This window comes from Hyposmocoma kahamanoa, unplaced genomic scaffold, assembly GCF_003589595.1.
Source record: "Hyposmocoma kahamanoa isolate Upper Pololo Valley unplaced genomic scaffold, ASM358959v1 77, whole genome shotgun sequence".
Lineage (NCBI taxonomy): Eukaryota > Metazoa > Arthropoda > Insecta > Lepidoptera > Cosmopterigidae > Hyposmocoma > Hyposmocoma kahamanoa.
The window spans coordinates 1,088,124-1,115,591 of NW_020653926.1; the positions used below are offsets into that span (position 1 = coordinate 1,088,124).

A 27,468-nucleotide genomic window follows, 5' to 3' on the forward strand; every position below is an offset into this window, starting at 1 on the left:
TGCAGCTTACAAAGTAGAATGTTATGATCAACGCGATTGAACGCTTTCTCAAAATCAGTATAGATAACATCGACTTGTCCACCACCCTCCATTTCAGTTAACACATAGTTTGAAAAAAGCGCCAAATTAGATACTGTTGAGCGCCCCTTAATAAACCCATGCTGAGTATGCGGAATGCCACGGGAAATCAATGGATAAATCTGAGTGTAAATTAATTTTTCAAAAACTTTGCTAATACAATTTAGTATAGAGATTGGACGATAATTATCAATTCGTGAGCGTGAACCTTTTTATGAATGGGGATGATTTGTGATTTTTTCCATATACTAGGAAAAACGCATTCCTTAAGGGAATGGCGAAATAAAAGAGAAATAGGCAAGGCAAGACTTTCAGCACATGAAGATAAGAAAAAGGGCGGAACCCCATCAACACCTGCACCCTTACTCTTATCAAGTGCGCATAAAATTTTGTTTACAATTTTTTCAAACCGTAATGTGTGTTATTCTCAATAATAACAATATTATATTAAAATAAAAAACTACTGTTATTTATCTTCCCATTTGTTCTGTTAATAAGTAGATAGCTTTCTTCACAAAACTACTGAGAAAGGTCTCGCGCTGTATGTCGCTTTCGAGCAAGTCGCGCCCATTCGTGCTAGTACAGTAAGCATATATAAATAAATATATACTAGAGATAGAGACGCAATGTCCTACATTACTCTGAGTCTTAGAAAATGTAAAAAAATAAAATAAAAATAAACGTGCTTATAAACAAAAATTGAACAGAACAAACGGCGAATTTCTTTAGTGTTGTACCATAATCTATCTATAAGTCATTATCGACATGCAAACGTTTAATTAATAAATGTTTAAGTAGATCAATATTCCATTTAGGAATATTTTAGGTCATGTGGGAATATTCGGGAATGTCATATGAGATTTCGAATTTACGAGTACTATTTTGCATTTATAAATGCTCAAATTCTACGGTGAATTTGCACAGAAAAAATGTGATTTGATTATTTTATTTGAATATGAGAGTATATTTAAAAAAAATTGTAATAATAATATGGCGATACTAACATTTGGAAACGGAAATAAACGCGTTTATATACGAATAGGATTATCATATCAATAGAATTTTCACACCTACCCAGTTTCCCGACGTTTCGGCCAGGTTGCACCGGCCGTGGTCAGTCAGACCGTGACTTTATTTCCTTGAAACATGGCATAATAGAAGATGTAACAAGAGACAGTGTTAGTAGATACAAACATGTTCTGCATATATTAAATAGCCTGCAATTGTCTAATCTTAGAATAATAAGTATAAAAATCTTAAATATTGTTTGTGTTTCATTATTTTGTTTATTCGTAGAAAAAGTATTACGCAATCATTACATAACCACGTCTTAAAATCTCGCACGGTTTTACTCAGCTTTGAGAATCCTCATTTTGCAACGATTGTATAAAAAAATTTTCCCGTACTTTCTGTAATATTAGCAACAGTTCCTGAAAATTCCATAAACATGTTATTAAAAAAAGGTCTCCGAGTACGCAGGAGAATAATACTGCTAACAAAGCATGGAAAAGTGTTTATTTTTAGGATCGACGACGCACATTATGTGACACAACTGTCACACACAACCTAATTACTACATTTACGCCATTATATTTACAAATCGTCGATGTTTTTTTTTTATAAAAGGTTGTAATTATTTTTATTTTGCTTTTTGTTTCTTTTTTCTCACAAAATTAGTTTTTTTGTTTATTTTTGGAATTTTGCTTTTTTGTTTCTTTATTTTTTTCATAAAATTCGGCGTGCATCAATAAAATATGGCTGTTCACATTAAAAACAGAAAATGACCAAAAAATTTCTCATCGTATCGATTTTACGTGCTGCAGTCTCTATGTAGACTACAATAAAACGACTATGCCATAAATCGCTTAGAGGCAACTGCGTCCATTTACGTTACATTGCCTTTTTACAACATTCTAATTTTATATATTTGAATCACTTGCAGGACTCACAAACTGCTAAAGCAACGAGAAGAACGAGTGTGGAGAGCAATGAAGAAGTACAGGTAAATTGCTTGTAAAATTTGTGGCTTTCAGAGCCAAAGCCAAAGAGTTAAAGCTTAATAGAGTAGCGTTAACTGTTTTCGCATCTCCTTGCAAAGCTGGGTTTTTGACTTGTACCCCTTTTCACTAGACCCACAGAAATTAAAACTCTTACTGTTATATCAATATGAAACGTGACCGTGTAAAATTTTCCATTGCCAGTAATAAACATTTATTAGTACTACATTGTCTTTGATTATATACGATTTATACAGACGAGAAATGGCGGTTTATTGTAGTTTTTTCACGAATACGTTTTTACTTTACATGCATTACGTTTTGAGTTTCATAATTATTTGTTACAACAATTTAAACTAATGGCTCTGTAGCGAATGCTCAATACAATAATAATAAAAATAAAAAGGATACAAAAACACGAAAATAGATGGCGGATTTTTGTAGTTACAATCTTTTCACAAATATTTTTTTATGCAAATAACATTTTGAGTAGATATCTTAAGTTTAAGCTGATGGCTCTATAGCCAATGCTCAACAAATAAATAAGACAATGATTACATTAAATCGAGAGTGTTCTTAAAAAATACGTTATGGGAAAACTAAGAGGGCTTACATGATAAGATTATGGATGTTAGTGAAACAACGTGGCTTGTCAAGATCGTTCAAAGTATCATATTGATAATCTCTGTTAACCCCAATGGGAATCCAAAGACGTGTGTATGTGTATTAGATATATGACATATGCATCCGCAACGATGATGTTTTGCAGGTTACAAGATGGTCGGATGCAGGCCGCAATAGCGGACTTTACACAGACACTCTTAGGCTCAACTCACACTGACGCAGAGTCGAAACGTCGCGACGCGTCATGTAGTACAGTCATGTGATACAGCAATCGTGCGCGATGGAGCGCGCGTGTAAAGACGTTGGAAGGAAACTTTAACGCGATCTATCTTGCGCTATTAGCATTTACACGGACGCTCTTTCTAATGTAACGAAATAACGTTAGCTTAAAAAATTACAAACAGTACATTACGGTTACTCGTGCAGGCTTTCCCTCGCTCAATCCTGTACGCTCCTGATCGTATCACGCGATAGAGTGACTGTGTAAAGGGGGCTAATATTTCTATGCCCCATTTCCATTTACCATTTTTTTTGTAATAAAATTATACAAAATTATTATCTTTTACTTAAATAATATTCAATTATCACTAAACCCACAATGATCCCTATTTATTCTAAAAAAAATTTTTATAACCACAAATTTTCTAGGATGATGACCCTAAAACCCTGTGACACTTCATTTGACGTTTTCATACGGATGAGGTAAGGTCGATAGATTTTTGAAGCAAAATTTTTGTCTTATACAGCCTTCTATAATGTTACCTACGGATTTAAAAAGCATAACAATTGAGTTTCTAAAATTATGAACTCCCATGAATAGTGTATAAATGATATTTATTTTATTTCTGATATCCGATCCGATATTTCTATGGAGTAGGTAATTTAAATGTAAATGCCGTCTTTGTTTATGATTCAATAGCCATCGCCAGCGATAGATGAACAATCAAAAACAATCCGCAACCAAATTAGCTTGATTTACGGAAATCTATTGTTATCAGTCCATAGACAACATAAATTAATGCTTACTGTGCAAAAATTAAAGTTGTAGCCATTGAAATAACAAACAAAATGATAACGTTAAATTCCTTTCCTGTGAAATTTGGTTTGATGCAGATATGTGCTTTTTACCAATACTATATAAGTACGTGGTTTTACACGAAGTTATATATTTATTCATTAAATTATCGAAAACTTTTTATCGATATACCTCATCTCTAGCAAATGCAATCTAATGAAGTAACCTTTGTATGTTGTCGTAAAAATAAAATAATTTTGGAAGAAAAATTGTTTATCTGCTTATTTCTCACTAATTTGGTCTTACTTTTACTTTAATTGTATGTATTTGCTTAAACAAAAGTTATTCGCTTAAAAGCGAGATTTATAAAAATGCCCATAGGGATCATTCTAGAAAATTTGTAATATAGCACTTACATCTGCAAATTTCAACGATGAAAAATTCGCATCCGCGTCATCATTTACTGACGTTGTCATAACCCACATCTGCGGCATCTCTGACGTGTATACATATGTGTAGGTATATAACGTAGTAAAAGTAGTATATATTATTGTTTTTCAGCAACAAACTACAACAAACTACACGCTCCTCAAAAACCAATCATCGACAGACGCAACTTCCACGTCCACTTTACACAACGACGACGATTTCGAAGCGATACAAAACCTTGACGATCTGGAATCGACCAGAACCCTGGAAATCGACAACGACGGGGCGTCGACGTCTTGTGACGCGAATTCACTGCAGTTTGACGAGGCGTCCATCGCGCCTAGTGAAGACATCTCTATCTATTGTGGAACGTTGAAAAAACCCAAGAAAAGCAGAAGTAAAGAGGAGCAGCAGTTGAGGGATTTTGACATGTGGCAAGCTAGTAACATCGAAGTTATGCAGGTGAGTATTTCGATTGTTTAGTTTATTATGAGTCAGCGAATTGTGTCTTATCACAATCTTGCGGTTATCCTATTAGACAAGAATTTAGTTTCGTCACATCCGGACACTCCACAAACGGTCGAAAGTTATATACCTTCTACTACTACATACAGCAAGGCGCTATCTGCTCACGCTCAAATGGGTGCGTGAAGTGGCAGGGTTACCCATCACTTTCTCGTACTATAACGTTGCGTGATCAGAGCGGTAACATAGCGAAAATTCTAAATTGAATCTGTTATCAATAATTCTATTAACAGAATCCTAATAATTACACATGTTCATTAGGTATTTATATCGATATAATATTATATTTTTCATTAATTCACTATCTATAGTAATATTGAAGATTTATTAAAAAAATATATTAAAAGCACTTAAAATTAATTAAATTTTTGTTGAATTGATATTCAATTATTTTTTGTGAAATTACTCCACTAGTTTGTTATAATTATTAATACAAAGATCGAACACTCAGAAAAAATTCCTTCGATCCGGTCGGATTCGAACCGACGTCTTCTTGCATACCGTGGCAGACGCTATACCAACTAAGCCACGGAACGAACCAACTAACCTCACGAATTTTTCTATGTGCTTGCGTCGTGTCTTTGTACTTGGTCTTTCAACGACTTTTTAGTCCTAGCACCATCTATGAAAATTCGTGAGGTCCGTTGGTTCGTTCCGTGGCTTAGATGGTATAGCGTCTGGCACGGTATGCAAGAAGACGTCGGTTCGAATCCGACCGGATCGAAGGAATTTTTTCTGAGTGTTTTTTCTGAGTGTTCGTATGAATAATTAGCACTTAAAATGTTATATTTTGGACAAGTACTTTTAAATATAACCAAGGTGTAACCAAGGTATTTGAAATTGCGTGTCCAAGGTTACCTAGTCAATAATTAGCCATATTCACTAAATTCATCGGCAAAACAAATTGAAAATTCGAAAACCCTTGTCTACTAGGTCACGAACTAATGGCGTCTCATTTTATTGATATAATAAATCTGTATTATATGAGTATATTACTCTGCACTAAATAAATGAAGATAACAATAACTGAATGAGTCTTTTTTTTTTGAAGATGAACAGCCATACAAAGTACAATTCACGACCATTATAAATAGTAACGTACAATGACGTTATATATTAACGTACAAGTTTCGTAATGAATACATGAAAACTGTATTCAAATATCAAAGCCGTCTTAGCGCGAAAACGGCTCGCCGACAGCCTTGTTGTCGTTCAGTCAATGTGACCGTCAATGTGCGGAGCGTGGTGCGGTAAATAAAGCTAGAGAGGGGCGGAGAGTGTCTATTCTCGTTACTATTTTGTTCTCTGGTTTGATCACTGGCACACACCGAAAGCAGCAGCGTGACTTGTATGTGAATGAGTGAATGGCGCACACATTCGCATAATAATGAAAGACGCGTTAGAACGTACAGAAAATTGGGGCCCTGTGGCAAGGTTGTCAAAATGCTGGCTGCGTTCCCTCTTTGTTATATGCTAATACGTTAACCAAGACAGCCGCTAGATCTTGAGTTTCTCAAACGGTCTGTTAATTTTCTGGATATGATTTCGTGAAAAGAATGGTCACTTGAACCTGGAATTCCTTAGCCAGAATCAATAGTTAGACTCGTATAGTATTTGCATACAACAACAAATTTTATCATGATAAATTTCAATTTTGAAAAAAATCATATTTTTCCGCAAAATAAATATTTTTAAAAGGTTTTTTTCGCTGTTGTCCAATTATTTTAAATCACAATTTTCTCTAACTTGCTTATATAACAACAATTTTATTTCATAATTCACGCTAAATAAGACTTCCAAAGATATTTCTAAACGAAGAACATAATGAGACTTCGAATAAAATTTTTCCAATTTTTCAGAAATTTTTCCGGATAAAATTCCACTATTTGAAATTTTTCGGAAACTTACCCAACAGTGGGAAACCTAAAATATACAGGTGTGCAATCTTTAAATATATTTAAAAAGTAAGGTTTGTTTGATGGCTGGATTTCGAAGAGGTCACTTTGTTCACAACCGCTGTAATCAGTGTTCTGGCAACTAAACCACCCTCTGAGTTAGAAATGGCCAAAAGAAATATGCCTCATCTGTGTCCGAGTTATTTGTAGAAAATTACGACGACATCGCAACTTCAAACACAATAATGAGTACCCTTACAAGACAACTCGAATATGGCTTTTCCTTCAAGGGGTTCTAGCTCCTCGAATATCCTAACTCGCCAAATATATAATGAAGTTGCTGTTTTAAGAGTGGTTATTAGTACTTGTCTGTCTTGTTGAGTTTGGTAAACATGTCGTGCGTCCGGTGGTACGCGAAACGCTTGTCCATAACAGTTGCAATGTCACTCAGAGCTATAACAAAGATGTTTTGGGCACTCTGAGACATAAGTTGACAAGTCCCATGTGTCTGTAATTTCACCAGCACCCTTGCTCATCAAAACCGAAACACAGTAAGAGTAACGCGTGATTGCATCTCTACACTTGCGAAGTATACGCAATCGCCTGTTTAAATCGATAAACGCGCGATTGTAAATGCAATCGCTTCGTGTGTAACCGCTCTAAAGCTCACATTAATGCTTACCTGGACGAAATTTTTCACGAGGAATCTACTGCTACTAAAATGGCTGTCAGGCATCAATTGATTTCAAAATTTTACTGTGTTTGTGAAGTTTTTGTGGGAGCTACTTTTTTTACAAGTGAAGATTAGATTATTTCATTCAGTTAACTTTTCATCTCATTTTTATAGGACATCGCATGTTGTCGTAAATCAATTGTGATAGAACTTTTATAAAGGCGAAGAAAGCGAGGTACAATTTGGGTGGGCGCACAGCCATTACTTTAAAGTAAAACGTTTACATTGAACAGTCTCTTTGGTTATTTTACAGTCCAAATTTCCATCGTATTCGAATATATTTCGATATGGATTTTAAAGCCGTTTCACGTGAAAACGAACAATTTAGAAAAAAGGAAGAAACAAATTAAGTAAGCGGCCTATATGACTGGAATCTCGCTTACATACACTAAATGTCAAATAATTGAAATAAGTGCGTATTGACTTACATTAGGCATGATTTTAAATATTTAAAGATCTCATAATTCGTTGATCACAACCAGCCAACTTAAATTTTTAGGAATTAATGGCACGAAGAATCGAAAATAAAAATTGTAGTAAAAACACGTAATTAATCACTTAATTTTCTTCGACTTTCGGTAATAATTCGGTAATAGAAATGAAATGTTTAAATGGTGATAAATAAAACAATCTCAGCTAATTTTATATAGAGACATCAAATGTTTGACAATTGTGTAATTAACTTAATTATAATTTTAATATTTGACATTTAAGTTGTAATACATTTTAATTGTATTGTAATTTTAAGACAATCTCATCGCTTGTAACTAACACCTCTGATTTCTGAAAATCAGCCATTTTTACACTCATCTACTGAACTAATTACACGATTTCGACATTACCACGATTTTTTACGAAACATGCCGTACGACTATTTAGATGTGCATGCATAGACGTCGGTACACTCAACGGTAGGCACTTAATACGTGACCTTGAGCGCGTGGCGGAGCCCTGGTATCGGGTATATTTTTGGGTCGGGTGTATTAAAAGCATTCAACACAAGCGCAGCTGTTCTTGTACGAAATGACGACGACCTCCAATGGGTTTGCGAAGTAACAAATTGGTTTACTATCAAGTACACCTTACAAGACAATCAAGACATTTTACCCCGACATATTAAGTTTTGTGACAAGTACAATCAGCCATACACCAGGTGTACAACAAGGTAATAAATAAATGCTTAAATTGTCCTTTTGGTCTCCACAGAATCTGCTTAGCCGAAGTGGGACCCTGGATGAGCAAATCAAATGGGAAGCGATAGCTACAGCTCGCGGTCTCTGCACATTGAAGGACAACTGCACCTGCGGAGATTGCGGCCGCGCTAAGTTTCTTGCAGGGATGAACGACGGTGATGGTGGCATGGGGGCCATGGCACCGGTTGCCATTAGTGCTGGGTGTTGTGTACAGTGAGGCGCCGACGCTTATTGACTTTGAGAAAGCTATAAAAGTTATCAGTGGGTACTAATTCCAAACAACGTTGACAACGTTTTTATGCGCTGGCAGATGACGGAATTATTTGCGTGAGACATCGTTGACACTCACTCGAATCGTAATCTTCAAAACACGGAAACGTGGATTTTATTGGCTTCTTCAATTCTTATGGTTAATAAATTCGCAGAGACAAAGTCATTCGTCACCGTGTCACCAATGCTCTGGATTTTCTATGTTACCCAATTGTAACAAGTTTTGGTGATGAGTTGCCAAGTAAATAATGAAAAAATAACTTTTGTACATTTCTCCCCTCTATAAAAAACATCCGGGTAATAAAAACATACCACCCATAACTAATTACTTTTATACTAGAGGGATTGGAGTGACTGATTACAGTAAGGGTGGGGGTGTTGTTTACACGAGCTTCGGAAATTTAATTTACATTCCAAAAAAGTAAAATTAAATATATACATTATAATTTAGTAGACTGCATTTAAAGAATATAATATAAGTAAGTATGTATGTCTAAATGACTACTTGCCTAATACTATATACGAGGGCGGTTTGATGAAAACGGACTTTTGTGGTTGAATAAAAACTTTTTTCTGAATTTTTATTTCTTAATCTAGAACTCCTTGATAAACAACTGACGTTACTTTCTAAGATTAGCGCTGTAAGGCTAAGAACTCGTGGAGCGGTTTTCACCCGCGCCCGCTGCGGTTGCAAAACCGCGGCCTCCGAAGAATGTAGAAATGTATGCAAAATTTAGTTGCTCGCGGCGGCCGCGAACCGCGCAAGACGCGGTCACCCGCGCGCTTAGCGGGCGTCGCCCGCGCAGTCTGCGGTCGGTTCGCGGGCGACGCGTTCCACGCGGTGGTGCGTCTTTCCTTCTCACGCCATTTTGTGATTGATTTTCGATTTGGCAGCGCGTGCCAATTTCTCAAGTTATGGATGTTGAAGTCGATCAATTAATTTCCTACCAGTTACCAGGAGATACAGACATCCGAATAAAATTAAAAAATTTGTCTTCTTGTTTTTTAACTCATTAGTAAGTGTACGATACACGATCGTACATTTTGCAGGATCAGCATGTTATGCCATTGACCGCTATTTAGGTTAATGCACTACGGAATGCACTTTAGTTATAAAACTCACTTGCTCGCCATCGCACATTCATCTATCAGTTATCATTTAAGCAGTTCGTTTAGCAATAAACTTCTAAATCCTATCAGACTTATCATTGAAAGGTGAACAAACCGTACAGTAAGAACAACGAATAATCCGTAAAGATTTCTTTCCGGAATCAGAGGATGCACCCTGAATCTTTTAGGCCTTCTTCTTTTAATTCTTCGATGAAGTAAGTATAACGCGATAGCTCGTTTTTGATGTGAGTCCGTGGCAACGTCTGAGACTTAACTGACGATCTCAATCTCACCCGCCACGTTTGCGGGCCGTTCCGCAACCGCAACGGGCGCGGGCCAAAACCGCTTCGTGAGTTCTGTCTCTAAGATGTAAAAAAGTTATATTCAAAACAAAAATGGCAGGTCGAAATATTTTTTGAAGATGGAGAAAACAATTTTCTAGTATTCCGTTTCTCTTTTACAATCAAACTTGACTAATTATTATAGGAACTATTAATAGTTCGGGTTGTCGGTTGCGGGTTAACGCGCATTCACCAGATTTGGCCCTATTTGACCTTTTTATCTGAGTTTTTACCAATTTGCATCAAACAAGAAAATTATAGTGTGAAAGAGTTGAAACAGAGGCTTATTTCTCAGTGAGTTAAAAGAAGATTATATATAAAAATAAATCATACTTGAAAAAAAAAATTCTTCTCAAAGTCGCGGACTTGGTCAAACCACCCTCGTACTCACTCACTTGAAAATATTAATATAAATATTATGCCAAAATACCTACTCTAAATACATATGCGTAATAACGTATTTCTTGATTCCAACTACACGAACCAAATGTTACAATTACTAAAATAAATAACTAAGTTAGTTTAAAACTTCAGTTACGTTGCGTAGTTTGATTTAACTAATTTCATCTGTTGGTAACAGAATGGTTACTAAGACAAATAGTGGTAACACACACAGTGACTTATAGCAGCAATACAAATGCGACATAAACGCGATGTTGTCGCTTATCGTCTACATTCACACACGCGGGCGATTCAAAACGATGCCAAACGCGTGATTGCATCGCTACACTACACAGGCGATAGCATTGATGCACTCGCGCGTTTGCGGCGATGCAATCGCGCGTTTACATCGCTGCTAAAAAGTCACCGTGTGTAACCCCTCTAAGGCTCAACTCACACTGGCGCAGAGTCAAAGCGTCGCGACACGTCATGTTTTTCGCCTACAGCATATTCATCTCTATTTTCCTACTATTATGGTACAAATTTGTGTTATGCAAACAATCGCACGTCGAGGCTTGGTTAAAGTCGAGCGGTTTCGCGCGTCACTGCGCATCGTCGTGCGTTGCTCGCGCGCACTGACGCGTCAGACGCCGACCACACCAGACATAGCGCAATGCCGAACGAGACGAGTGCGCGATAATGGATGAAGACGAAAAATTTATTTAGTTAATCCAAAAATGTAACAATAATAACGTACACACTCAACATAGCCCCGCACTAGGGAAACCCTGTGTCGCGAGTGTCTTGGACACACACATAAACAACCACAAACTCAAGAGAGAAATAAATGTAGGTCATAGAAATATTTCTCCCAGCCCGGGAATCTGGCAATTCGGCCACAGAGGCAGTTAAAAATTTGAATGTCTATATAATATTATAATCATAAAAATATCTTGAGTCTCGGATTAAATCGTTACTACAAGGTGGTTTTGAATTCGCCAAATATACGTCTTTTCTTCCATAATTCGTGAACCCGAAATTTCCGCTTTCTTTTTTTCCCTTCAGCTTCTGATATAATTTCAGTTTCTTCTTCATCAGCTTCAGATATAAGAGCAATTATAATACGATCGATATCAATCATTGTATACTGTGTATGAGCGCCATACACGAATGTTCAAGGTCTTTGAACTGGTCCAGCATTGCGATTCGGGGGAGCAAATGCGAGTGTCGTCGCGCGATGATCGCGTCGCCATACGTTGTAGTTGAAAAACAGGACGCGACGCGACGCTTCGACTCTGCGCTAGTGAGAGTTGAGCCTAAGGATACTAACATATTAACTGCGTATTTGCAGTTAATATGTAAAGTTGTAATCAACTTCGTGCAGCCGAAATCTCGACACACATTAACTGAATTCAGTCGAAACTCTAACGCACGCAGTTAAGACTTTAACTGCAAGAATCAAAATTAGTAATTGACATTCTTACGAGGATACATACTTTTTTCTTTTAATATATCGTTTATTTTATCAAAATTAGCAATCGACATTCTAAACTATTTATAAAATTTGTTTGCATCTTGTCTTAATTTTAGCGAAATGCTGAAACACAGCGAGATTAAAAGCTTTAGTAACAGGAATATTGATATCAAAAAATCAACCCTAACGCACTCATGTCAGAGTCCATTTGACAGCCTTAAACTCTGCTTGAGTATGTTTTTAAAGTTTAACTAATAGACCTTCTCAAATTTGTACCGATCAAACTGTAGTCGGACCTTCTGTAGTCGTGATATCAGTGTCTAAAATCTAGTCAATTTGATATATTAATTAGGTAGGTGGAATATTTGCGTGTGTAAAATGAAAACATTAATGTCCTAGATAAATACAAAGATGAGTTTTGTACTTGAAGTCAGGGGATCGATTTAAAACTATTTATTAATTGTTCGATTGGTTAAAAAAATATGATTTAAATAATTTAAGTTAGATTCCTTGTAGAAGAAGTTTTTTCTTCTATTACCTTATTTATTCCTTTATTTGATGCATCGTACAAGTTTTATGTTAAAGACGTTAATCTAAAACATATTTTAAACTTTAAAGATTGAACAAACTCAAAGAAAAATTCTTTCGTTACGGCTGGACTCAAACAAACTGACCTAGGATACGGAATACGTTTTTCTTGTGGCTGCTACGAATGTTGTGGTTGGTTTTTTTACCGTGGCGCCACCTTTGAGAATACTGTAAAAGTATTTCCTTCACTCTACCTTTACAGGTACCAGGGGCTGACAAGAGATGTCGCTTTATTATAAATATTAATATATTTTTTATGAAAATATAGTCCACTAGTTTGTTTTATAATCGATTTAAAGATCCATCAAATTCAAGGTAAAATAGACGAATTATGTAAATGACGTCTTGCAAAATAAGTGCCACGGAGAACTTTTACCCCGTTGTACCAAATACTTATCAGATGTAATGTAAATTAATGAAGTGGATTATGGCCTCTGCAATGATTCCGTGTAAGACTGATGAGAATCTAACTCTTTTTCTTATAACGTAAGTGTAGTTTCCTATTTCTCTACTAGTATTTGTATAATAAGATGTAGACGGTGATTTGTCGGTTCATTCTTAATCTAAAGACAGCAATAGACAAAAAAATGTGACCCGTTGTGTAAATGACCTTTGGCTAATGCGTCGTGTGTTCTGTATCTTAGACATAGTACTTTTTATACGTTTTGTAGCAGTCATTGCACGGTTGTCTTGGAATCTACATTACAATTAAATATATTAATAAATTAATGAACTCAAAATAACTGACTGTTTTAGAGATTGGCAAAAGCCGTGAAATTAAAAAATCTTGTAAAGTGGCTAAAAATCCAATCGCGAAAAGCCAATACAAGTCAGGAAAAAAACAGAGTTGGACATATGACAATTATCATGATATTTATTATTATGATTATTTTCACATTTTTTTTACAATTATTATTATCTTGTTGAACATACCTTGATATTTATAAACCTAATTGGAACAACAAAATGGTGCAGCTGTTGTACCATGTGTATATCAGAGACGTCATGCAAACGTATCTAATGTCAATCTCAAAAAGTCACAAACTAAATATCCCAAAGATTTTTCTTTGTGTTTATTTAGTTTACTCATTGCTTGCCATTTTAGACAAATATGATACAAATCTGTTCATCAGCATGGATGATTATCGGATAATTGAACGTAGTTAATCAAAAAAGAACCAATCCACAAAATTTTCAAATAATGAGTTATGTGCACCTAACGGTTCCTAAAGACTAACCTCTTAGACCAGCAAAAAATCCAACATATAGACATAAATAAATATCTCTGGAGTAACCTGACATTATGTTTTGAAAACAAAACACGAGTGAGAAACACTTTAACTTTAAACTGCCATATCTAGAAAGAGACTGGATGTGCATTGCATCCTTTTTGTTTAACTACTTCCAATTATAAATATCTTTACAATTTTAAACTACATACATGAACATAACGAGAATTATTTGAAACCACACGGGCAAAACAACATTCAAGGAACCAAACCATTTCCTCGTAAGGTATCTTAGTTCGTTGGTAGTTATTTTCAGAAGACTTGTCTAAGTTTCTCTATTGTAATTTTGGCAAATTAGACTAAGTAATGGTATCCTCTATATTCTCTCTTGTAAGTATAATGGATAAGCCGGGATAGTTTATAGTATGTATTTCAAAAAATATTTTAGAATTTCAGTGTTATAGGTTAATAGATATAGAAAAGAAATGAATAAGGCTGGTTGCGCACACTATCTTAACGGAGTGCCATGATTTTTCACGGATAGAAATTGTAAAGGTTATTAAAAGATTTAGAAAATAAAAAGTCCACCCGTATTGACCAGCGGGCATCCACATTACTTTTAATTCATCGCCAAAATAGATAATAGCCGAAATAACATATTTTTTTACTAAAACGCAATATCGCACCCCTCATAGAAGAATGGCATAAGTGGAGTTACGTTAAAAATGTTTATTGCTCCATCAGATACAGAAAAATATAACCCACATCCTCTCCAATTCTTGTAACTTTATCGACTAATATTGTAAAGAAAGTTCCATGAAGGGTGCGATATGTAGACCAATGTGTAATCTTTATATTAATGAATGTTCTTGCAGATATAGTTGTAATAAAATATTTAGTATGAATTAAAGGCCTTCTCAGATATAAGCGATGTTCGGTAGCGAGAAACACCGTGCTGTATTCCCTGAAGTTCTGCGGATAAAGCGACACCTATATACCGCGCCATACCACACAGGTTGGAAATTCGTCCCCTCGGCACACCCCACAAGTCGGTTAGTAACGATTCGTTGACAAAACAGCGCACCCCTCATGGAAGAATGGCATAAGTGGAGTTACGTCAAAAATGTTTATTGCTCCACTAGATACAGAAAAATATAACCCACATCCTCTCCAATTCTTGTCTATCTAAAATATTAGTCGATCTGTATCTAATTCAGCAATAAACGTTTTTGCCGTAACTCCACTTATGCAATTCTTCCACGAGGGGTGCGCAGGGCTCATTTACGATTGTGGCATCGAAACAGTGAAAATATGAAATTAATTAAGATTACGCACGTTTGTAGTGCAGTCTTATTCATTGACTGCACGGAAATGATTCTTTTTCTTTTTTTTTTTTGACCTGCTTGCATGTGGGACGTTATGTGGGACTGGGACTCCCCTGAAGGGGAGCTGCCCGACTGCACCAAATCCCCGGGGTGTTCCTCGTCTCCGCTGTAGGCTCCACCAGCAGCTGACACATCAGTCCCAACGAACTCCCCCGAGGTCGCTGTCATGGGGGCCAGAACAATATTACCTGAACTGTGAAGTTCAGTGGATGCTCTCCCAGCCCTGCCGCCGCAACACCCCATGGGCATCGGCGTGGACTCCCTTGAAGGTAGCGAATATCGTGTATATATGAACAGGCCTTGTAACAGACTTTTTCAAGAAGGCAATTATTTCAATAACATTTGATATTTTTATAATGACGAATACATTTCCCACAAGCGAAAATATTTTAATCAGGTCACGCTGATAAATTTACGCGCCTTTTTGTAAGAGTCAATGATACCTTTTTGACATTGTAATTTTACATAAATGTGGTAGGTTTAGTTGTTAGCAAAATACAAGTAATTTATATTATATTTAGATGTAATTTCGTACTGTGTGTTTTATACTAAATAATAGTGGAATTATTAATATGTACTTTTATCGTTAAGAGAAAACGTACTTATGATTATACAAAAGCCTTTTAATGGTTCCTATGACCTTTGCTATCGTATCTATGGTGCAGTAAATTTTGTTTTATAAACACAGGGCGCTTTTACATTTTTCCTTAGACATTTTCTCTCGTATCACTGTACGTGTATAAGGCTCATATTGCACAAATGCACATCGTGAAGCTAGATACAAAGTAAAAATAATTAAAAAAAATATTCTGAAATTCTTAAAAGCTTGAAAGATAAAATGAAGGTGAAAACTTTCAAAATTTACTGCACGATTTTGCAACGTCAGCTCTCTTTTTTATACTATTACAACATTTGCATTGCCTTGTATCGTGTACCTTATTGTCTTGTAAAATGTACAACCTCGTAGATTTACTATGAAATTTTTTTTTCATCTAACCGTAAAGCAAAATTTTCCGTTCGATTTTGATCGGCCAATAAGTCTCCCTCTTTCCCTTCCGTAGTGTCCTGACACTGGCGCTATCGAGATAGAGCGGCTTTCCACGACCTGTTCTTCCGAAACAATTGCTGTGCAATACTCGAACAACTTACAAGACGCGTGATACGAATGAAGCTGCATGCTTGACATTGTCTTTACGAGCGTGTTCCGTACCCGCGCCGCCTGGTACTACGCCGACGTAGTCGCAAGCCGAGAGTGGCGTGGCCCGGAAGACCGCGTTCCCATTATGTCGTGACGACAAATAGTAGTGTAGTACGGCTAGCACGATATGGCGCGACTAGAGCGAGAGCGACATAAAATGCGAGATACTGCTAGTCTCGCATACAGAGGCTTGTATATTTAAATAAAATTGTTCACATGTCGCACTGCTATTACAATAGTGTTATAACTCAAAACATGTGAAATTCAAGGTTATACCATTACTGAACGTAAAATTTGATTCTCTACACGTCAGTAAAATCTTCGTTAGAATATTGTAAAAAACAACTAAAAGATATACTTAACTCAAAATAAGACACGCTTCATGTGAGCTAGTTCTGGCCAAAATAGTCCTTATTCAAAAATAGGAAATTATTTTTTCTCTTTTATTTTCAAATTAGTATGTACATTTGTCAAGTAGGAAATAACCCATACATAACCTATACACAGATGTTTCAGGGGAAGCGAGTAATTCGTTTTTCGTCGATTCTGAGAAAACACACTTTTTTAATTAATACACTATACTATAAACAGTGCGATATAGTACAACATGATTAACTGTCGTTCACGACTGTTTTGATATTGCAACGACAGACTGTCGTGACATTGAGAAGAGCTAGAACGACAGTCGTCCGATTATAAACGACTATGACGTTTTACGTCACGATAAAAATGTGACGACAGATAATCACAGTTTCAAACAATTCTGTCGAGCAAACAACAAGGCGTGAACAGCTAGACACGACAGTCGTTCAACGATAAAATAAGCGTCCACGACACAGTCACGACAGACAGTCGTGTTATGGGAACAGGCTAGACGCGATCGACAGTCATCCAACGATAATAAAATGTTACGACAAAATGGGAAATCACAGGTCGTTGAAAGCCCATCCTAGACATATATGTAGTATCTCCTCCAAGTAATAACACACTGGTATTTGGTGCCTCCAGTTAAGTCGAATTAGATGAATAAAAGTCATTGACAGAACATGATTGTTGGTACTCACTACAGCTGAATCCAAACATACGTTGCTCCGAAATATTTGATAATTACTAATCACAGCAGATATCGTATGCTTAAACCACAAAAGTGACATTTTCCACAAAAAAAAACTCCAAATTATGTACCAATTGTAAAAAATTCACCATCTTTCTGCAGATAAAATTGTTAAGTTTATAGCTTTTTTGTTATCGAGTTTCACGTTTTCTTACCATAGCTATATAAATTAAAGGCTTTTTGTGGAAAATGTCACTTACGTGGTTTTACCTTTAAACAGACGATATGTAGTTTGGAGAGGACGGTATGTAGAAACAAACTTAAATTATTTAAGAATCCTATGAATTTGTTATACACTCCAAAACACGCAATTCGAGTTATCTTGTATTTTCAATATTAAATGCCCTTAGCTTAAACAATGCTTGATTGATTGAAACTGGTATACTAAACGTCATTTCCTTAAGTCCTTATTGAAAATTTTAATTTAAATTACCGGGGAAAACTTTATCTTCGACGATAACTATATTTTTATATTATTCTAGCCCTTTAAGGATAAAAATACAAGTTATGTATAAAGATTTCCAAATCATTCATTTTAAATTAATCCAGAAGATAAATGAAAATGTTTGGTCTAAAAGAATTTTCAAGCCTCAGTTGTTACATTATAATACGCAATAGATCGTAGCAGCAATAATTATTGTTATATTAAAAAGTAAAATAAAAAATATTTGTGTGTCGTCGGTGTTATGTAGCAGTTTACTGTGTTTGCGCATAAATTTCTTCTGTTTCAATAAATTATTGTGCTGAAAACACGTTGTCTGTTATTAATCATAATTAATCTAATCGATTATAATAGTGAGAAAGTACGAAGCGGCCTGAATGTAGAAAATTTGAAAAAGTTTTTTTCTTAAGAGGGAGCATGCTAAAAAAGTTTTGACGTTGGCTCCGCCCACATTTATGAGACAAATATATGCCTGAAGTTCGCGTGACATGCGACAGGAGATGTTGAATTTTGCGCATTAAAAGTACCAAATTCGGTTTAGCGGAATAACTCTAAAACTAAAGAGATTAAAAAAAAATCCGTAGTGACAGTTCTCGATCATGCATAAATATAATTAATTATCTAATTTTTGTCCTAATAACCTGTAGCATTTCGAGGATGAATCGAAAAAATGTGAAAATTAGAGGTCATTTCGTGATTTTTATCTATCGAGGAAACTTTATTGTTTTATGTTTCTGATTAGTGTCTATGCTTGAATATACCGTGTAGTTACTCATACAATATTTTATTTTTAACTTTAAAGTGGATATACCCCTCTAAAATCAAATCGAAGATTAGGAATTTTTCCTCTGCTCCTTCTTAAACATGTTCGGAAATGTTTGCATTACTTTCCAAAAACGATCACGGAAAGTTTGTCATTTATGGACCATGCGAATTCTTCCCGACCAAGGCCTGCAAAGTATGAAAATCCATTACTGTCCTCTTCTCTAAACCTTTAAATCTACCTCATAATAATGAACTATGTGAACAAGCAAAACAAAAACTCATACAATCAAGTTGGCAGAATGAAACATGTTCCTACCTATACCGCTTATTTAAAAAAAAAGTAAATGGCGGTAACACTTAAGAGTAAAGTGTTTTGGTATTTTTTTTGTTTTTTCGCTTTTTTGTATTTTGGTCGCGAAAATGAGTGCTAATGAGAAGAGCGATAACGAAAATACAGCAATAGCAACATTCAAACACATCATCAGAAGTTCAGCAGATTACTATTAATGTGCCTGGAAAAACAATAATATTTTATTTTAGCAAATGACATGGCGGGTTTTAGTAGTTTCATTTTGTATACGAATTAATTTTTAGCTTATGTATATTACGTTGTGCGGTTCTTGATTATTTATTAGCATTAAGCAGATGGTTTTGAAGCCAATGCTTTGTAAATAAATAAAAAAAATATTATAGCAATTGTCGTAACACGTCAAGTATGTATTACTTGTAATATTTTTATTTTACTTTTTTATTACATATTTCTCCTCTCTTTTGTATTTTATTATTTCCTATCACAGACCACATAAATACTTTCCGTGTAACTCATACTCGTCCAGCAATCCCTTACTTCCCGGCCTCTGCAATAATGTACTATAGACGACCTGTAATAATTATTACACTTGCGATTTTAAAAATGATGTTAAAAATGTCCTCAATTCAAACGAACCAGTAGATTTATCGAACTAATTGCGTAAAAAATCATGTTGGCGAATACAACATTGCATTTACTTAATATCTCGTATCTGGTTGAAAATAGGAACGTTAGTTTCGATATTTTTGTTCCCCTTATTTTTCAAATATGGTTGCCATACAAACACTCGTCGGGAGGAAATACTCAAGAGACTATAGGCAAAAAGCAAAAGTAGTAAAAAGTATAACCCCGGCCTGATTTCTTAACATTTGAATTAATTTAAACAGTTTATTTACTTTTTATTTTCGTCAACGTTTATTCAGAAAAATCAATTTAGAAGGCAATCTTAATTGAACATTTTAAATTCGAAAACTTTTAGCGCGCGAATACTACAAATTCCCGTATTTAATACTTTCGTGTGCGACTTAGGTTAATAGTGGAGCATTCGCTTGTCTTTAGCAAAAATAGCATACTTAAAGGGAGAATATTACTTGGGTAAGTATGTACACCAACTCATCGAGTATTTATTTATATGCTCAATGCACCAACCCGAGCCGCAGAAAAAGTGTCCGCGCCCTACTTTAAAAAAAGGTTTAATCGATTCTCTATAGTTACAAACAACGGCATTCCATTACCCGTATCTGCATAATGTCAATTTAATAAAATTCAATTCCAACACAATCAGAAATATTTAATATATTGCTGTCAATTTACTATTAGTTGAATGTTTTACTCAATTTCAACGAAAATCAGACAATGTTAAACATATTACCAATTCTTTTGAAAAGTTTTGGTCGCACTTTCGTTCCGTTCCACGATAGCTGTTTGTGACTTGACATTGAACAAAAACATATTTCTTTCAAATTGTCACAAAAATATTTGTATTTACCACGAAACCTTCTTTGTAAATCTTTTAAATCTGTGAAACATGAGTGGCCCGAACGGTATGTTATACGGGGGTGACGAAATTGGTGCCCTAGTGTTCGATCCTGGGCATCATTCCTTGCGCGTTGGTTATGCTCAAGAAGACACTCCCAAGGCAGATATTCCTGCTGTGGTGGGCGTTGGACCAGCTACACACATCCCAGATCCTGAAGAGAAGGTTCCAGATGGCAATATCACCCAAAGCGGTAGGTTATAAATTCTTTAAATATTCTTTCGTCTCGTATGCTTATGACGGCATTTTTGCCGGTGCTTTTAAAAAAAATTGTAATTAATAAGTGTTCTAGCTAGTGATAATCGTTTAATAAATCATTAACCGTTTATTAGTAACTGCTATTACGCCCTACTTCAAAATGTCTTGCAAAAATAAACATGTTTTAAAAAAGCAACCCCTAAGGAATCTTTTTCACCATTTAAATGAGCAATACAATTAAAAAATAATGCTCTTATAAGCAGTTAATTATGTAAAGCACGGTGTAGCAAGCTGGTTACCGCATTTGTGCATTGAAGAGCCTATTTTCTACGTGTATTGCAGCCACGGATCTACTTGTCACAGAATGTCTCTCAAAAGATCATAGATCTTCTTGAGTTTGTTGAACACTTTGAGAAGGCACCTTGATACTGAAGCGTTCCGCACTGTAGCTGGCTACACCTGTGCCTTGTAGTTCAACATTCACAGCTCTTTCTGTCTCTATGCATGCTCTGTATAGAGAACTGTCTGGTGTCTTAATCAAAAAGGTGTTTATTATAAGAACCATAAACCTAAAGGAGTCAGAGTATAGAGCATAAAAGTTTAAGAAATGTTCAGCATACAAAGATACAGCAATAGAAGTTTTTATACAGTCACACATTATTACTTGTGATTTGATCTGAACTCATGATCATTAGTAACACGGAAACATCATGGGATCCAGCCGTACAGTAACCATTTATGTGTACTTACCTTATAACTTATTTGCGGCATTCATCGATAAGCACCAAGTTCATATCATAATTGCTAACAGCTTGGAAATTAATTACATATTAAATATAGATAGTCCTAGGCTTGAGTTTGTGTTTGTTTCAAATGTTTAGGCAATCATCAGATATTATTAGCAAGTTAGTATCTCCTTGGAATCCACAACCCAACTGCCACGCTTCCCTATATATCACAAATTTTTTAAAGAGTGAATTATATAATGTTACTGTCCTCAAACGAATATCACTGAAATAAGTGAGATTTATGAGCACCTTCTGGCTATAAGAAGCCAATTTCAATCAGGGAATATATGGCATGTTGGGGAGTTCAATGTTGTGCTGGGTGATCTGTTGATGCAGAGGGCTAAAACTCTGTACTCATATGTGAGACCTTGCCTCTTACTACAAGGCGACATGACAGGGTAGAACAATCCACAGGGATTGACATCACAATGCTGACATTGACACACTAATGTGTGACAAACCTCATTAAAAACAAGATAAATAAAGAGCACCTTCATAGCTTGCGGCAAAATCAACAATACCGGGTCTTCTTAGGCCCATGTAGCTAAATAAAATCTGTTGCCAGATTGGAATTGGGGACTTAATATTATTATTATTAGGGTGACTTCATTCATTGTCATCATCGTCAACCCATTTATATGTCTCACTGCTGGGCACGGATCTCCTTTCAGACGAGGGTTTTAGGCCGTAGTCTGCCACCCTGGCCCAATGCGGGTTGGGGGCTTCACACGTTCTCCGAGTGTTGCGAACCTTCTTCGATGTGCAGGTTTCATGATGATGCTTTCCTTCACCTAAAAGCTCATGATTAAATTCAAATGAAATTTCGCACATAATTCCGAGAAACTCAGACGTGCGAGCCCGAATTCGAACCCACGAACCCTCTGCTTGAGAGGCAGTAGGTCAAACAAATAGGTTACTACCTTTCGACTTCATTCGGGGCATTATTATTAGTAGGGTAATGTGTGATTCATTCCAGTCATGTGTAGTCCCTCATCACTGCGACCATCCATTGATCTATTGTGATCACTATTAATTTCAGAGCCAAGGCCGACAGCATTGAAAAACTGACGGACTTTCCTGAGTCTGTCAAATTTTATGTCCTCTGGTTGTGGCATGTGCCTTCCCAGTATGGAGCTTCGTATGCCCATCAGGGGATAACATTGCGGACTTTATATGATTTTAAGGCTTGTGAACTGTCCCCAACATGCAGGTTCCCTCATGATAATTTTATTCAATGTTAGGCTGCCTTCAAATTAAAGGGTTTTTTTATCTATTTTTTATTGAAGCTTTAGCCACCTTGAGTGACTATGTCAGCCTCATGGGAGTAATACTGAGTAATAATGGAAGTAATATGAATTACTTACTTAATCACTTGTTTTTAGACTCATTATAAAACTAAACAATATTTGTCTAAGTGTGGGTGTACTGTAAACCTCTGCCTACTCTTTGGGAATATAGGGGTGATAGTATTTTATGTTACGTGTTGTAAAAAGTTTGTATTCCTCAACTCAAAGACTAAATCATTTTGTTTCACATGTAAAATTAAATAAAAATATTTTGATGATTTCTTAAAAAAAACGGCATTTATGACCGTTATCTGGAGTATGCCCAAAAATCATAAATAATTAGTACCATAACCACCTATAAGGATATTACGGTTTTCCTTGCCGTTTAAAAGATAATTCGATTTTTCATACAAGTTTCATACAAATTTTTCGAAAAAAAATTATAACTCCTTCGTTTTTGAACATAATCAACTCGGGTGTCATATTTGTACATGTAATAACTAAAAGAAGCAATATTCGGCAAAAAAACTGACACTTGCAAATTGAAATTCCTAAGTCTATGAAAGCCGATTTTCAGCCCACCATGTGTGGCAGCGCTTCTACAAGTTTGAAGACGCCCTTAGCGGGAGACATTGCTAGCAAACATTCACAATTTTTTTTCGTTTATTAAAGCAACCATATCCCATTCAGTTACAATCGCCTTTCTATTTCTAATAACATAATATACAAAATTGCAGCTGCCAAAACTGGCAATGAGCTCCGACACTACATCGATGTCACCGAACTCCATGTGCCACGCCCGGGCATGGAAGTGCAAACGTACATGAAGGACGGACAGGTTGATAACTGGGACTTATTTGAGAAGATGCTCGATTATTGTTATGCTAAGGTATGGATACAATTTAAATAGTAGTTTTGGACTCCAATCTGCCACAATACATTTTTTAATACAGTTGCTCAAAACGTGGTATTTTTCGCACTACAAATCGTGCGGAAAGTTGGATTTCTCGCACTAGTGCTTTTTACTTTTCCAGTTTTTTTTTAATTTACTGTTGTTTTAAGTCTTAAACATAGAACTAAAGAAGTTGTATATTTATTTAATATTTATGTGCTTTGTGACGTACATAAGTCATTCGTCATTAAAACTTATATTTATTTACAAATACTATATAATGAACTTTTCGAGTGGAGGTCCACAGTCTCTGCCTACCCCTGAATGGGTGACAGGCGAGATTTTTATGTATATATTTATTTGTTCTATGTATTACAGATAAATTGTATCTCACTACCGTGCACGGCTTCCTAAAGAAGTTTAAATAAAACTACCAGGACTTCATAATAAGAAAAGTGGTTACAGACCGATATTACAGAAAATAAACAAAAACAGCACGTTAGAACTAGATTTCCATAGACTTTTAACTAATGGTTGCAGTGGTTGTATTTCATTATTTTAATTTACTAGCAGAAAATGAGTTTTGTTTAAATACTGTTTTATTTTACTTTCAATGTAGTTTTTTCGCAAATGTATTAAAAAACGTCGTTTGATACACGTGCGGATTTGTCATTTTCACTTGTCTCGCGTCTTGACCCTCGCCTCTGGCTCGGGCCAAGAAGCCTCGAGACTCGTGAATAATGACTAACTTTCCGCACTTATATCAAAAATAACTATACTGTAATGATCTTTTGTTCAGTATTGTGGAGATAAATAAAGATATTTATTATTATTATTATTCTAAATAAGACCTATTCGCCTGGAGATCTGAGGAGTCCGGTCTCTTACCAAGGTTTTTAGTAAAATGTTCAAAAGTCAGCTTTTTTTATAATACCTATTGACGGGACGAACAAGTCGTGCGCCTGGTGGTAAGCGACTCTCCTGTCCATAACAATTGCAATGTCACTCAAGAGTTTTAAATCAGAGTTCAAAGCGTTTGTCCAGGGAAGTACTGCCACCTTGCCTATTTCTGCCTCTAAGCAGTAATGTGAGCAATACTAGGTTCTGGTTTAGAACTAGGGTGCTGGTGAAAGTGACAACTTAGTCTAGTCTCAGGGTGTCGGGTGCAGTGGCAGCGCCCCTCAGATCTTTGTAATTTAAAGCTCCGAGTGGTACGGAATATAGTCCCAAATTTTCAGGTAATCCGTTCCCCATCGGAACACCACCCAGCTTTATTTACCGAAGCAGTCTGGACGCAGCGCCCCGCACGAGAGAAACTCGCAGAATTACTCTTCGAGAAATACCAGGCACCGGCTTTTTTCCTTGTCAAAAGTGCAGTGTTAGCTGCGTTTGCCAACGGCAAGAGTACAGCTTTGGTCGTTGATGCTGGTGCTAGTCAGACTTCTGCGGTTCCTGTTGTTGATGGGTACGTTTTGCATGTTACCACGTACTTAAATGTATTTTAAATCTAAGAGTCTATGCACACGACGACGGTAACGCGATTTAAACGCGATGCAGTCGCAGCGAGTACACCTTTGCACATGTTAACAAATTCAGTGGTGCCGTAAACGCGCGTCATCTATGTCAGATGCGCTGTAGTCGCACATATTTGTCGCGCATTTTGATAAGATATAGTTTTAAGTTTAGCTTTGTTTTTTATTTTCAATTCGTTTATGAAATGAGGCAACTATATAAATATAAAAGCACGCACACTGCATTTTATAAACATATCCTAAAATAGATTTCAGAAATCGCTTAATAAGCTATTACTATTCATTTATGAGTGTTTATTTTGCATGCATTGCACTGAACACGAAGTGTGAAAAGGTCGAAAAAACACAACAAAAGTAGTCTTCGACATACAATCCTAAAGTCTCCAGCAACGCGATACAGAGGAGCTTCGAACGCGCTTCTCGCGCGCGTTTTTGTCGCGTTTTACGCGCGTTTGAATCGATACAAACGCAACAATCTGCTTTTTGAACTCCAAAGTAGCAAAAGAAAGCATTTTTCAACGATTTTCGACGTTTTTATATATGAGATAGTTAACACGTACAAAACGAAAATGGCGGACTGAGCTCAAGGACGTGATACCGCGTACTGTTGGCACACGTACCCCGCACACTAAGCGCTTCTATTGTATTTATTGTTCTTTGTTTCTCTCCGTGTCGCAAAGACGTGGGACACTCTATATTATGAAGTTTGCAAATGTTTTTAGAATATTATACCATCGACAGGTACGCTTTGACAAACGCGGCGTTTCGCTCCGCAATTGGTGGTGACCATTTAGCAGCTCAAGCGAAGCATATGCTCACCAACATGCATATACAGATGTTACCCGTTTATAGTATAGCTGTAAGTATGAAATTTAGATTACTAAGAAGAAGTCTATGAAGTGGTATGGCAGCCATCTTTATTACAACAATATTGTCTCATGAAATATTAAAATAAAATAATCGATTCGCGCATTTAAATAGAAACTCTTTTTTCATAGAAATTTGCCAAGTTTTATTGAAATCGGTTACCGGCCAGTTAGGGGATTCGTCCCCTAGATTGCCACCCTTAGAGGTGGAATATCTTCTTCAAATTTAAATGGGATTAGTAATATATATATTATTTTTCACAGAGCAAAGAAGTAATCCGCGAACGCGAGCGAGCTCGTTACACTCTCAAGACGTTGCCAGCTGGCCTCACGGCGAGCTGGCAACAGTACATGCTCAAGCGGCAATACGAGGACTTTTGCCACTGCATTGCACAGGTATGGCCCTTCATAAATTATAATTGTACAATAAATTCTTTATTGCACACAAGGAGACATTAGAAAATGGAATCAAACAAGAGTATTTGATAGCTGTCCACTTTAAGTGGTACGAGTATGCTACCAACACACGTGTAATTTCCACAGGGTATGGTGGAGTGACTATATTTCAAAGTTATTCTCTTTTATCTTTATTTATTATCTATTATTATATTATTTTATTATAATTATGCTCAATCATTATTCACTGTGATTCACATGTACCATATTATTTCACATTGTAACTACAGGTGTCATAATTATTATATTATGAATAATTATAAAAAATAATTAGCTATCATATTATTATTATTAATTTACAATAAATACAAATGGATATTATTTACTATGATTCACATGTATCACATTATTGTACAATATAACTTTAGGTGCCATAATTTTTTTACTAAACATCTCCAGTTATCATATTATTTTACTATGAACCCAAGTGGAATTATTTACTGTAATTCACATTATTTTACAACGTAACTACTGAAGTCACATTATTTTATTACATAATATATTATATTACATAGGTATCATATTTTTTTACCCTATTTATCCGCAGATATCACATTATTTCATAGTCCGTCTTTTTTAACTACTTGATCGTCGCCACGCGTGACATTTGATACCTGTCACTTTTCTAATCAGTTGGTACCTTTTTTTATTGTTTACATTACGGGCGGCATTATTAATAATGGGCCGAGGATGATTCAAATGACTCAAGTTTGGCTATTAATTCCACAAGCGTGACCAATATTCAGTCGATAGACGATAGAATATTCATCGAGTCAAAGTCAAAGTCAAAGATTATTTATTCCATAGGTAAAATAAA

The 27,468-nt window shown here is 35.8% G+C and overlaps 2 protein-coding genes across 2 annotated transcripts in view; both read left to right on the forward strand.

Annotated features, from left to right (window-relative positions):
- Window positions 1–8,911, forward strand: part of LOC113232682 — a 61,792-nt gene extending 52,881 nt beyond the window's left edge. Inside the window, exons 4-6 of the mRNA XM_026467455.1 lie at window positions 2,021–2,080; window positions 4,276–4,605; window positions 8,503–8,911. Coding sequence (XP_026323240.1) covers window positions 2,021–2,080; window positions 4,276–4,605; window positions 8,503–8,706 — 594 coding nt within the window. The 3' untranslated portion in view covers window positions 8,707–8,911. The remainder of the gene's footprint in view (window positions 1–2,020; window positions 2,081–4,275; window positions 4,606–8,502) is intronic.
- An 11,713-nt stretch (window positions 8,912–20,624) lies between these two features.
- The window catches only part of LOC113232692 (actin-like protein 6A), a 12,759-nt gene continuing 5,915 nt past the window's right edge, over window positions 20,625–27,468 (forward strand). The window contains exons 1-5 of the mRNA XM_026467466.1: window positions 20,625–20,826; window positions 23,643–23,794; window positions 25,036–25,262; window positions 26,071–26,188; window positions 26,460–26,591. Coding sequence (XP_026323251.1) covers window positions 20,625–20,826; window positions 23,643–23,794; window positions 25,036–25,262; window positions 26,071–26,188; window positions 26,460–26,591 — 831 coding nt within the window. The remainder of the gene's footprint in view (window positions 20,827–23,642; window positions 23,795–25,035; window positions 25,263–26,070; window positions 26,189–26,459; window positions 26,592–27,468) is intronic.